At 56.6% G+C, this 12611-nt stretch overlaps 1 protein-coding gene across 1 annotated transcript in view; it reads right to left on the reverse strand.

The window, feature by feature from the left end:
* Positions 1-6211: 6211 nt before the first annotated feature.
* Positions 6212-12611, reverse strand: part of MYO18B (myosin XVIIIB) — an 80854-nt gene continuing 74454 nt past the window's right edge. Inside the window, exons 42-43 of the mRNA XM_054219740.1 lie at positions 7901-9198; positions 6212-7062 (exon numbers count right to left, since the gene is read on the reverse strand). Coding sequence (XP_054075715.1) covers positions 7902-9198 — 1297 coding nt within the window. The 3' untranslated portion in view covers positions 6212-7062; position 7901. The remainder of the gene's footprint in view (positions 7063-7900; positions 9199-12611) is intronic.

The following is a 12611-nucleotide window of genomic DNA, read 5'->3' on the forward strand; positions in this document are numbered from 1 at the left end:
ATAGAAATTATTAGAAACCATCACTACCTGTCCAGCGGAACGTAATTGTATCAGGTTCATTTTGCAGCAACTTAGCTTAACGTCAGCGAGCGTGTGGTAGAAATCCTCTCTCTAGATACATGGGGGAAAGACCTGCATGGAACAACGCGCAGAAAAAAAAAAACCCAACCAAAAAACGAACCAAAAATTAATTATAAAAATTCTCACAGTTCCAACGAAAGTCCCTTTAGGGAGAAATGGAAAATAGAATGATAATAATGGAAAATAGAATGATAATTGTACTGTTTTTTCCTAGTGCACTAATCATGTGATGATGTATCAAACTCCTTTATAATGCATATATATATATGTAAAGTACATAATATATATAATAAATAATATAAATATATGATATATGATATATGCATTTATATATAATATAATGCATATAATACACATTCTAGACCTTTTGAGTTGAGAGAGAGAGCAGGAGCCACACAAGAGGGACACAAGTGTCCAGAGCGGAGAGCCCTGCTCCTGCTCACGACCCACCGGAGCCCGAAACACACTTTGGGGGTCACTGAAACACACCTTTGGCTCTTAATTTGTTCTCTGCAGTCCTCTCACGTCCTCTGTTAATTTGCTATTTGGATATCAGCTTCAAACCCAGGAGCTCCGGCGGGGACAAGCGCCAGCCCAAGCCCAGCCCAGCCTCAGCCCAAAGACCCGGTCCTCGTCCCGACTTTGGGGAATTGTCCCCCTGGATCGCTGCCCACTCTGCGTGCACGAGGTGACGGCACGTGCCTGCAAGGTGGAGTTAAATATTCACCAGATTAGTTGGCGCACTCTCGGCTCCGCCGGGATTGCCAGGAGCCTCGTCGGAGCACGGCACGCAGCGGTCACCAGCGCGGCAGGAGGGGGCAGGCTTGCTGGTGCGGATGTAGGAAACCTAGCGGGACTTCCAAAGGGATCAAATTCAGCCTGGTAAAACAACCCCCCAAATCTGACAGATGGCCTTGAATGGGCAGTCACTCAGCCCTGAGCTGGGGAGAAAAGCGGGCAGCGGGGAGCCGGGCAGGGGGCACAAACCCTGCTGCCGTCCTGCAGCTCGAGGTGACGCCTCCCGGCAGGGACTGTCACTGAGGAGCGCAGGCACATGGGCAGCCTTCCTCCCTGCTGGTCCCCACGCCGGGTCAGGGGTAGGGGGTGGCATTGCTGGTCCCGATCCTGGTGGAGACCCAGGGCTGGGGGTGAGCCTCAGTGGTCCTGCACCATCCCTGCTCTCCATCCGTGTGGGGAGGAGGGAGGTTGGCCAAGGCTTTGTCAAGTCCAAGCTATTTTCCTTTCCCGGCCAGCTCTGCCATGTCAGCAGGGACTGGGCTCACCTCTTTGCACAGCAAATTCCCCAGCCCAAGCCCATTTGAAGGTCAGCAGTAAATCCCTGTGGTGGAGGTGGGCTGAGCTGCTGGGACACGAGCCCCTGCAGCACAAGACCAGCCACAATGGCAAACGTTGAGGAAGAGCAAGAGGAGGCTCCCACGCCTGGTGAACCTCCCGCAGGAAGAATAATTTCAATTATATCTCCCTTTTGGAAGGGACACATTTAAGTGGCAGAGAGGCTCCATGCGTGGCAGCGATCGGGTATTAACTCCCTGCGTCCAATGGGCGTGAAATTGAATCCTGTCACACGCGGGGTGGGAGCCGAGCGCTGCCCGGCCCTGCCTGCGCAGGCAGGGGGGAGGCTCCTCGCTCCCCCCCTCTGGCTGCCAGAGCCACCAGCCCACAGGAGAAACCCCAGTGGCTCTGGCAGGTCCCATCCCCAGGAGGGACACGGTGGGGACGTGCACGGCCCCCTGCTTGCCATCCCACTGAGCAGAGCTACGAATCAAAGCGGAACGTTTCCAGCCACAGGCGCTGGGAAAAAGGGCTTATTTGGTTTTTGGGGCTTACATACCCAGCTAATAAACTTAGGAGTATACTAAATGGAGTTCCCTGGCTTCCCTGAGAGCATTGGAGGGGACCACAGAGCATCTCCCCAACACCTAGCTCCTGCAAAGGCATCCGGGGGGATGATGGGGAGCCCAGGGGGTCACCAGCCCCGGTCCCCCCGGCAGCGGGGACCGTGCATGGCCTGGCCTGGTGACGTGCACTGGGCAGCACGCAAGCTTGCCTTCTCCGGGGGGTTGAGTATCCATCGGTTACGGATGTGACGTGCCAAAGAAAGTGTCCACCAGCAGGAGAAGAGTCGGGTCCGGGCCCCACAAACGCTGCACCCAGCGGCAGGACGGCTTTGGGCACTCTCGATCCTGACTGATGAGCATCTTGGAATGCAAGGAGCTCTTTACAGAGATCGTTTCTCTGATGAAGGCTCTCCGAAGGCACATCCATTGGAAGAGAAGAGCATGCTTTAATTATGCTAATTGGAAACTTGGCAGCCTCGGTTGCTCGGTGCTCGTCCATCTGATGTGGAGACACTTCCCCTTACCCGTGTCTGCCTTTCTCGGAGAGGTTCAGAGGCAGCCGGCTGCTGCGGGAACAGGGCTGCGGGGGGCCTGGGGGTGCACTCGGGTGAAGGATGACCACCGGCTGTGGGGCTCTGGGCTGGCAACGTTTGCATCTCGGCAACGAAACTCACCCCACAGGCACAGCGGCTTTCCCAAAGTCGTGCTTTCCTTCCCGCGGGGACCATCCGTCACAGCAGCAAACGGCAAGGCTCTGGCGCTGAAAGCAGGTAAATGTGGCTACAATACAGGGGCGAAGAGAATAACTCTTGTCCTCCTACTCCAGGCTATAAACCGCCGCGGTCCTAAATTTGACGGACCTGGCCATCGGTTACTTGTCTCCTGTGCTTTCGGCAGCGGGCAGGGAACAGGCGTTTTTACACCCCGCACCGGACGCGCAGAGTATTTATTGCCGGCCAACACTGATGGATGGCTCATTCTCGCCGCCCATGAGCATTGCTCTCCTCCTGCTCCGGCTGCTTCAAGGGCAAACAATTCTCTGGACTCAGCCGGAAAAGCTCCAGCCCAAGCACCATTTTTTCCCCTGGTTTGTTGTTAAAGGATGTGCAAAGCCATTTCAAGTGACAGAGCAATTTCCTTTGTGTCCTGCAAAGCAAAAAGGGAAATAAAGAAGTCGGTGTATTACACACAAATCTGCTTTTCTTTTGCAAGTTTAACTAGTAACAGCTTAATGTTCAGCAAACCCACCGCTGTCGTGATTCCAAATCAAAGGCTCAGTGTCAAAGGAATCATTTTGCTACGGCCACCAAATACTGAGCAATTTTTGTAGCGTTTTTGAGATGCGATTAAAAAATGAAATGCAAAGTGACACCTCGGCCAGCCGGCGTTTGGAGGTCAGGCTTCAGAGGCCGAAGGTGGTGACGATGCTCAGCAGGGCTGGGCTCCTGGCAGGGGCGCTGGGTGCCCTTCAGGGTGTCCCTCCCTCCCTCTCCAACGGTGTCCCTCTCCGATGGTGCCGCCGGCCGGCTCCGCAATGGGTGAGCCGGGGTGTCCTTACCTGCAGACCCCACACCCTCAGGGGTGCTGCAGGGAGGGAGCAGAGAGGCGACCAAGCTGCAATGCTCTTCCTGCCCATCCGTCTGCCTTCACCCCCGGATCCGCGTCCTGCTCGCTGTCTTACAGCCCGGTACCCATCTCCCATCCCTCCCACGGCCGGGACCCGCTCTGCCTCCCCTGCTGCCTGTGCCGCCGGAGCCGCCTGCCCAGGGCCGCGGGATCCCGGCGTTCCCACCCCGTCAGTGCTGCCACCGTGCTAGAGTTTAATCAGATTATATCACCTTGCCCAGCTCGTTCGGACAACTAATGAATCCTAGCAATGGCACACGCGTATGGAAATTCCTCGCAGTGAGCGGCTCCGTGGCTGCTTTCCCCCATGCTGTGCACTGGACCCCGTGTGCCACGTCCCCCCGCTGCAGCCCCTGCCCTGGCCACCCCACCACCACCCACCGTGGCCTTGGCAGGGGGTCCCCAGCCTTCACCCACACCCGTGAGCATCCGCCGCCGCAGTGATTCGTTTGCATTTGCGCTGCATCTTTTTTTTTCCAGCCGTTTTATTTCTCTGGAGGCTCCAAGAGCATCGCCCGACTCCGGAGCCGCTGGTCCCAGTCTGTGCAATTGCTGGCGAGGCCAGCACTCGGGATCAGATTCAATATGCCATCAGCGCTTGATGTAATTAAACATTTTTTTTTTCAGCACACACAAGAGCTCGTTAGAGCTGCAGCAGTGTCCAGGTGCTGGTGGTTTCCTCCTCGACCCGTGTTTGAAGCTGGGTCTTGCTGATGGCCCCCAGCACAACCAGCACCAATCCTGCTCCACCAGCGTCCCACACCACGGCGGGAGTCCTGCAGAACCTCCTGCCCTTCCCACAGTGTCCCCCCGCCAAGCTCGGGGTTTAGGGGGGACCAGGGCAGGTTCAGCATCACTAAGGACAAGAAATTCCGTGGGGAAAAAGTTCCCGTTCCCGCCCAGCTCGGCCGGTGCCGCTTTGTAAGATTTCTCCCTGAACTGTTTGTTCGAATGTATTATTAAAATATTCCAGACAAGTTGGAAGGACAGACCATGAAGATATCTTTTCCAAACGGCACAATCTGTGATTTTTCTTTTTTCATCTGAAAGCACAGAAGGGAGTACAGGATTTTTCGTAAAGTCTTTTTTTTTTTTTTTTTCCCTTTGAGTTCTCCACTTTATGCAGAGAGAACCGGGGAGAAGATGCCTTTCACTTAATTTGTGAAATTGCAGGCACCGCCGTGACAGCACAGCACGCTGCTGTTTGCCAGTTTCAAGGAGGGGGGGAAAGAAAGAAAGAAAGAAAAAGCTTTTTAAAGCCCCGAGCCATACACAGACTTTCTTATTGGGGTTGCACCGGGATCTGGGAGAACCAAACGTGCTCACAGAAAGCATCGCTAACAGCCAGCTCCGCAGGGCCCCTGCGAACGCGGTGGTGAAAGCTGCCCCCTCGCTTCCCAAAGCCAAGTGTGTGTCCGGATAAATATCTGAAATAAATCATCTGTGTTGTACGTGCAATGACACCCGCGGGGAAGGTTTGGGTGAAGCAAGTCCCCGCGGCGGGGCCACGCTGGGGTTTGGCGTGCGGTGCTTTTCTCGCTGTTGAGGTCTGAATCCCACCCCAGGAGGTGCCCGTCTCTGCCCGAAGGAGCACGAAATCCATCCCGGGAGCAAGACTCGCCGCAAAGAGCAAAGCAAGGGGTGTCCCAGCCCCGTGGCGATGCATGGCCCCGGGGCCACCCGCCCACCCTGGTCCTCCTCAAATGCCGCGTCACCTCCCCAGCACCATCACGGTGCTGGTGCAGGCAGGACACCACCGAGGATGCCCAACGGCAGCTTTGCCGGCCAGGATGGGGCAGGATCCCCCCACCCACCAAACGCACGTACCCGGCTGCGCTGCGCAGCCAGGCGTGTGCCGGGACGGTGGCGCCCAGACACGTAACACCTACAAAATGCATTGATCGTTTTGTTTCCAGAAATACCCGAATCACTAGAAAAAAAACAATTTAAAGCTAATTAGAGGTAATTTCTTCATTCGCTGTCTTCTCCCATCTTGTAAAAAGGAGATGTGGAAACGAGGGGAATGTCACCTTGCGCAGAGCTGCCTCCCGCCTGCCAGGCTGCCGGCAGCGCGGCGCTGGCTGGGAGCGAGGAATTGCTGGGAATTGCTGACAGCCTCCGGGCGGCCGAGCAAACTGCTGATGTGAACCCACATCCGGAGGTTTTTGCATTCATCTGTGACAAGGAAAATGCCTCTTGCTGCAAGGCTTTGGTTTAAATTAGAAATGGATGGGCAGAATCCAAAAGGCAAAAAAAACCCCCACAACCCAAAACGCGGAAAACTGCCCAGTTTGCCTTTTCCAGCTGCTGCTGCATTTGCGGCTGCTCCGGGGGGTCCAACGAGGTTGATGTGAATGTCCCAGTTGAGAAAATTACTTGGAAATCTCTCATGGAACAGAGAGATCTGTTCTTGTACCTGTATAATTTTGCCACAAACCTCTGATAAATCAGTAAGTTTGGAGCTCTTCTAGGAAAGAGGGTTGAAGCTGAAAAAAGAGCTTTTTGTGAGTGCCGAGAGATGAGGAGGCTGGAGGGTCCCGGGCGAGAAGCCCCCAGCCGGGTAGGGGGGCACTCGGCTCTGCACCGCGCTGCTTCCACGGACCTGCGCTCGCTGCGGGGAAAGGAAAGACAAGAAGAGGCTCGTGTCAAAGAAGCAAATATTTTATTGTGTAAAAACCAAGCAGCCATCAGACTACAGCCTCCCATTGCCACACGGGCCGCGGCGCTGCGCAAGGGGGATGTTCCCACGTGTCCCAAACAGGCAGGAGCCACGAAAGCACATACGGATCTGCCTTCAAATATCGACAGAATTATAGAAGCTTCAGAGAAAGTCTCAGCCTCTGGAAACTAAATAAAAATAAAAGCACATGAAGGGAGAGGTTCTGCAAATGTGTGGCTCGGTTTGACTGACCCTCCGGCTCCGCTGTCGCTGGGTGTCACGCCGAGACCCGAAAGCATCCTTCGGCCACTCAGCTGATTTTTGGGCAGCGCTAGGTGGGGTGAGACACGTGGGATACACCTTCGGGGTTAAAAAGGTGTGATGTTCCTCCAGCTCTTTACAGCGTGGCCTCCTCCCGGTCAGCGTGGCGCATTATCAGGCATCTATGGCAGCCGCTGGGTTTTTAATTACAGCACCAACTCCTGAGTCAAACGACGGCAGGAGAACAAGAAAGTCTCTCATTCCCCGCGGCTGGCCCTGAGCAAAGCTGCGGCGACGGGAAACGAGGCAGGAGCATAAAGAAACCAGGGTATGTTTAAAAACAAAACAAAACAAAAAAAGTCTCGTCATCTGTAAAACCGTCCCGAGACTTTCGAGGAGCCGCTTTCAGTCGCTGTTTAAATTACGGGTTTCCTATCAGGAGTTCTTCCAAAGGAGCGGGGGAGCGGATTGCCCGGTGGCGGCCCCTCTCCCGCTGCAGCGCCCAGGCCAGTTGCTGCAGTTCATTGAAACAAAGTCTGGAGAAAGTGGGACGTTTCATTATGCAAATTGTGCTTCCTGGAAAGAAATGTTTTATTAACACGCGCTCCCTTCTTGTGTCGGCTTAGTCAATTTGGTCACAGCTTGACACCCAATAAGTTAGTCTAAAGGCAATGGTTTTCCAAAATGTTTTTCTAATCTATTTTAAACGCTTAATTACAGTTGTGGCGCATTCATTAGGGACTTTGCTTTCAAACCTGGATTGCGGTAATAAATCCTAATTCTCGACGTGTCAGTCGCAATACAGAAACTGGAGCCAAGTGGTTGTCAGAGGCAGTTGCTAACTGGGGGAAGCACACCCCTGATCCCGGTGGGACCCCCTTCCTCGGGAGAGGGGTGACCTCCAGCATCCAGCCAAAGCCAATTTCAAATTAAGCGAAATAAGCAGGAGCACCAGGATGAGCGCTCAGCAGGGCTCGGGAGGATGTGGCTGTTGGGTGGCATGATAGGAGCTGGGGGACACGATTTTTGGGAAACCTGGAGGCCAGGAGACCTGGGAGCTGGTGTCCTGCCCAGCTCTGGGGCTGTCCCCATTGCCCACCCCCCTGCAGCTCCGAAGGGAGCAGGGAGAGGGCAAGTGGGGTGCCATCCCTGGTGCCACACGTCCCATGGGACATCCCTGGCACCATCCCGGCTGCTGGAGAGCCGGGAGCACAGGCAGGCATCGGGGATGGAGCCGGGCCAGTGCCTCCCCTGCCCTGGGCTGCTCCAGGGGGAGCGTGGGCCACCTGCTATCCCGGGCCACCCCATCCCCACACACCCCGTGGCATGGGCACAGGCAGCAGCTCGGGGCCAGCACCGCAAACCTGCCAGCGCTGCTCGGAGCTCGTGCCGGTGAGCGGCTCAGCACGGTTACCTTAGTCTTTTCCCAGATACTTCTTCATGATGCTGCTGACATCGTCTTCCTTCCCTTCTGCCTCCGCCCGGCGGCTTGTCCCGCTGCTCTGGGAGCCGGCTTTGCCGCTGCAGCCCTCCCCGTCCCCCCGCTGGGGCTGCGGCCGGCGCTTGATGCTGTCAGCACTCCGGGAGGAGAGGAGGGAGCTAGAGGATGAGGAGGAGTCGGAGAGGTCCCCGAGGTCCTCCCGGGAGGCCATGCTGCGTTTGGCCGTGCCCTTCGTCTCGGAGGACGCCGAGCCGCCTGCTACGGCCTCATCCTGGAAGCGGACGGTGAGGGGCCGGTGGCCGTCCTTTCTGTCCCTCCCAGGCTTGGCCAGGCTGCTGGTGGAGCGGGATTTGCGGATGGCCGGGAGGAAGTCGTCGAAGTCGACGTTGGTTCTCCTCTCGTAGTTGAGGGTGGGTATTCGCCAGCTGAAGGGGTCGCTGCCCTTCCCCTCACCCGGCCCGTCGCTGGATGCTGAGCTCAGGACCCCCCCTGAGCCCCATCCCACCTCCGCGTCTTCCAGCGACGGCTCCAGGAAGCTTCTCCAGGAGCTGGGCTGCAGCGTGCCCAGGACCTCCATGCCCACAGCCGGAGAGCTCGGCTGGCGGCCGGAGCCGCCGAGGCTTTGCAGGAGGGAGTCGTAGGAGCCAAACTTTGAGGCTCGTTTGAGTGCCGGTGAGCGTGGCGGCTCGGCCGGCTCTGTGGCCATGCTCCGCAGGCTGGAGGAGCGTGCCAGGCCGGTGCCTGCTCCTTCGCCTTCCCCCAGCTGATCCCCCTCCAGCTTCCCCGGGGAATCCTCTGCCGCTGGCAAAGCCCTGCAGCGCCGCAGGGCCGCGGCGCCCGTGGTGCGGTAAATGGGGAGGGGAGAGGTGTCGCCCAGCGCCGGCCGCCCTTGATCCCGCTCCGCTCCCCGCTGCCGCCGCAGCTCCTCCACGTACTCAGAGAGGGCGGCCGACGAGCTGGGCACCGTCCCTGCTGCCGGAGAGAGCCCTCTCCTCCTCGGCACCGTCGGAGACAGCGGGCTGGGGAACCTCCCATCCGGGGCAGGGGAGCCCCCTCGCCGCAGCACTGATGGGGATGTCTCTCCTATCCTGTCCGCAGGCTTTTTAGGGCTCTCCAGCTCTTCGTCTGCCCGAGTTTTTCCGTATTCCCGTCGTCTAGCACCGAGCAAGGGACTCGCCGTCCTCCCCATATCAGCAGCATCGACGGACCTGGCAGGGCTGCGGGAAGAAGCCGGCCGGCTCGCTGCTGGTTCCTTGGTGTCTCTGCTCACCCTGAAGAAGAGATATTGGCGTTAGTCTAAGCTGCGCCATCTCCAGCATCCGTAATGTCACTCAGCAAGGGCAAGCGGCTGAGCAGCGAAAAGCCCGTGTTTACGTAGCAGTCTCAGAATAAACTCCCGCTGCTGCACCTAGCAGTTGGGCAATGCCCAAAGATTTTATCTTAACTCACTCTAAGTCAGCCAACCTGACGAAATCCCCGGCACAGAGTGCGTGACGTGCCTGCCTTTAGCTCTGCCAAACCAACGCATACCTCCAAACGTCCTTTTGTCTTGACAGATTAGGGCAACATGTAGGATTTCTTTTATTGCTGTCAAAGCCAAAGATTATTCGCTAAAATTTTAGGAAGCCAGCTCACAGAGCACCACCGAATGCATCTTAATGTTACCGTGGGGCACGTTTCACCCAGGCTGCTGCCAGGGAGGACAAACAATTGTGAACTGCAAGAGCCAAATGGCCGGGGCTGAGCAGGAGCAGCAGGTCCTAAAGGATAAACTGCTTTCCCGTGGGGATTTCCTTTGGCAAAGCCGGGTTTTGAGGAGGGAGACAGGCCAGGAAGAGGGGGGGCAGAGCCTGCTGCCGCCGGTGCAGCCAGCGGTTGGAGGGCTCTCCCCACCCGACGGCACTGATCTCCTCGCCAAGCAAATGCACTTTGGGGAAAAATCTGCTCATTACAGAGCCATTGACAGAAGCGATGTGTGGGGATGGGATGGGGATGGGGAATGGACCTCGCCCTGCACGTGGGGGCTGCTGAGAAGGCAGGAACTGTGTGGGCTCCACCTCCGCTCGCCAAAGAGGAGCCGCACCGGACACCGTCAGAGCAGGACAGCATCCCCGGAGCAGGACAGCATCCCCAGGGCAAGCTGACAGCCAGGGTCTAGGGGTGGTTTAGCCAGAACACGGTGCCGAACTGGGGATGGCACCAGCTCGGCACCGGCAGCCGTGGCTCTTGCTGCTGGGATTGCAGCTTGTGCAGATGTGAAACAGCAGAAAGGGCAATAATGACGATGACAACGACAATGACAACGACAACGACAACAACAATAACAATAATAATAATAATAATAATAATAATAATAATAATACGGCATGCTCCTCTGTGCTGAGAGCAGAGCAGCACGCAGCAGGTCTGTGGCTGGGACCGGCACAAGGTGCCAGCCCTCCGAAGGATGATGCCCAGGAGGAGCCTTGCCGGCCAGCTGGTATTCTGGATTTAACACCCGCTCCTCACCGTGGAGCTGCAAGAGCTGCTCTGGGACCGCTACGGCGACACCGTTCCCACCCCTGCACCAGCCACTTGCTGAGCGGGACAGGGATGGGGCAGCAGCATGGCAGGAGCAGGGGATGGTCCTGCCTTCCCCCAAATCCTGCCTGTCCCTTCCCAAAGCGTTCAACGGCACTGAGCACCCGCTCTGCCAGGACAGGAGCTTGGGAGCATCTCCTCAGGCACCACAGGACGCTGATGTGATGCCTGTTCAGCTGCCGAAGGCCCTGCCAAGCGGCCGGATCCTGGCACACGCAGGCTGCAGAAGGGGCTCCTCTGCACCAAGCCTGTCCCCTTCCTTGTGCAGCTGGTGCACGGAGATGGGGAGGGGGCCGCGGTCACCACTGGGCTCGGTGTCACTGCTGACACTAAGCTCCCACGTTTACATCCCCCACCCCCACCCCAGCATCTATGTGGACTTGAAGGGCTGAAAAAATGTTTTTTTCTGCCCATCTCACTGCAGGGAAAGGCAAAGGGCCTCTTTGCCAGGACACATCTGAAACAAAGCAGGCGCTCTGCAGAGCTGCGCCGTGCCTCTCCTCGGCACATCGCTTTAGATCAATGATAGCCAGTTACTATCTATAGGCTGCTCGCGCGCAGCCGCCTGCCGATGTGACGGGGAGCGTAGGCGCCTGCGAGCGACGTGTTTTGACAAAGGCTGTGCCCAGTGCTGGCAGCTGCCAGTGGATTATCCCCACTCACGGATACCCCCGGCATCACTCAGCCAAGGACCTGGAATTGGCCTTAAGGAGAAGGCTGCCGGGATGTGAATTTGTCTGAGACAGAAAGGAGAAGGGGAAAAGAGAGCGAAGGGTGGAGTAAAGCAGCAGAACCTAAAAATAAATACATCTCTGGGAGGCCAGCAGGCTTCGAGGTGTGGGAGCGGTGGTCAAGTTTTACATCGCCACTAATGAAGCATCCTGCCCCGGGAATGCTGGGGTTGCCATGGGAACGGGGGTGAGAGCGGATAATCCAGCCACCGCGCTGGACCCGTTCGGACCAGGCTCCACTGACCCGTGAAATAATTTACATGCCGAGACGGGTCGAAGACAAACTCCACGGCTGGGAAACGCAGGCGATTGCAGAAGCGATGGGGTAATGGAGCGGCTTCAGGCCCCCGGCGCCTGCTGGCACAGCCCAGGGCACGGAGATGCCCGCCTGGTCCCGGTGCTCGCCACCGTGCCATGCGCCCGCAGCTCATTAAACGGGCCCAAACCATGTGATTATCCAATGCAAAATGAATTAACCAGAGACTTAATCTCTCTGGAACACAGCAACCTCCAGGGCAACCCCGCACCGCTGCACCCGACGTTGCTGAAGCCTCACAGCTGATTAATAGTTTGAGACATTTCGATAATGCTGGGGTTTAGGAGCCTAAATTGCATCTTACCTAAATAGCTGGTGTAATCCTTCCATGAGAATTTGTACGGAAATTGCTCCAATCGCTCTTTAACGTTTCTAAATAATATTGTAAACTGACTGCTGCACGACCGGCTTTCATAAATTAAACGGCCAGCTTCAATATTTTTCCTTAGTTTTTAAGACTGAGATAAAAGTGAGCTGGAGAGGTAAGAAACACTAATGGGCTGTGAACGTGGATGGTTCACACGCTGCTATTTATTGTCCTGTTCAGCCTGATGGACAGTTACCATTTTTATGAAAACCTTTAGAGCCTGAAATGGAGTGAAAACGGCAAACGCGGCGTTGTTCCTCCAGCTCCCACGGCTCATACAAACCTGGCCGCCGAGGCCCCGCAGCCCCCAGGGTCCCAGCAGGGACCTCTGTGTACTGCAGCATCTCCTGCCCGTGCTCTCCGTGCCCTGCTTTTCAGTAGAAGAGGTGAAGCCCAAGACTCCCCCATCCATCCCTGTCTCTCCCAATGATTCCTATTAGCCGCATTCGTTAAGCAAAACCCAAGGAAAGGGCTGGTTTTCCCAGGGAAGCCATATCTCTCCGGGCATGGCTCATCACCCCGTGGTCGGCGCCGGTGGTGGGTGCCAGGGTCGTGGCGTGTTACCTTTGAGCAACATCAGCTGCCTGGCGAGCGCACGCGGGGCCTGACCGGATTTTAAATGAAAATGCAAATACTCCTCGGGGTTTACACTAGCAGCAAAAAGGCACCGCGCCGTGGGGAAACACTGCT

This window comes from Rissa tridactyla, chromosome 13 (assembly GCF_028500815.1).
Source record: "Rissa tridactyla isolate bRisTri1 chromosome 13, bRisTri1.patW.cur.20221130, whole genome shotgun sequence".
NCBI classification, from domain to species: Eukaryota; Metazoa; Chordata; class Aves; order Charadriiformes; family Laridae; genus Rissa; species Rissa tridactyla.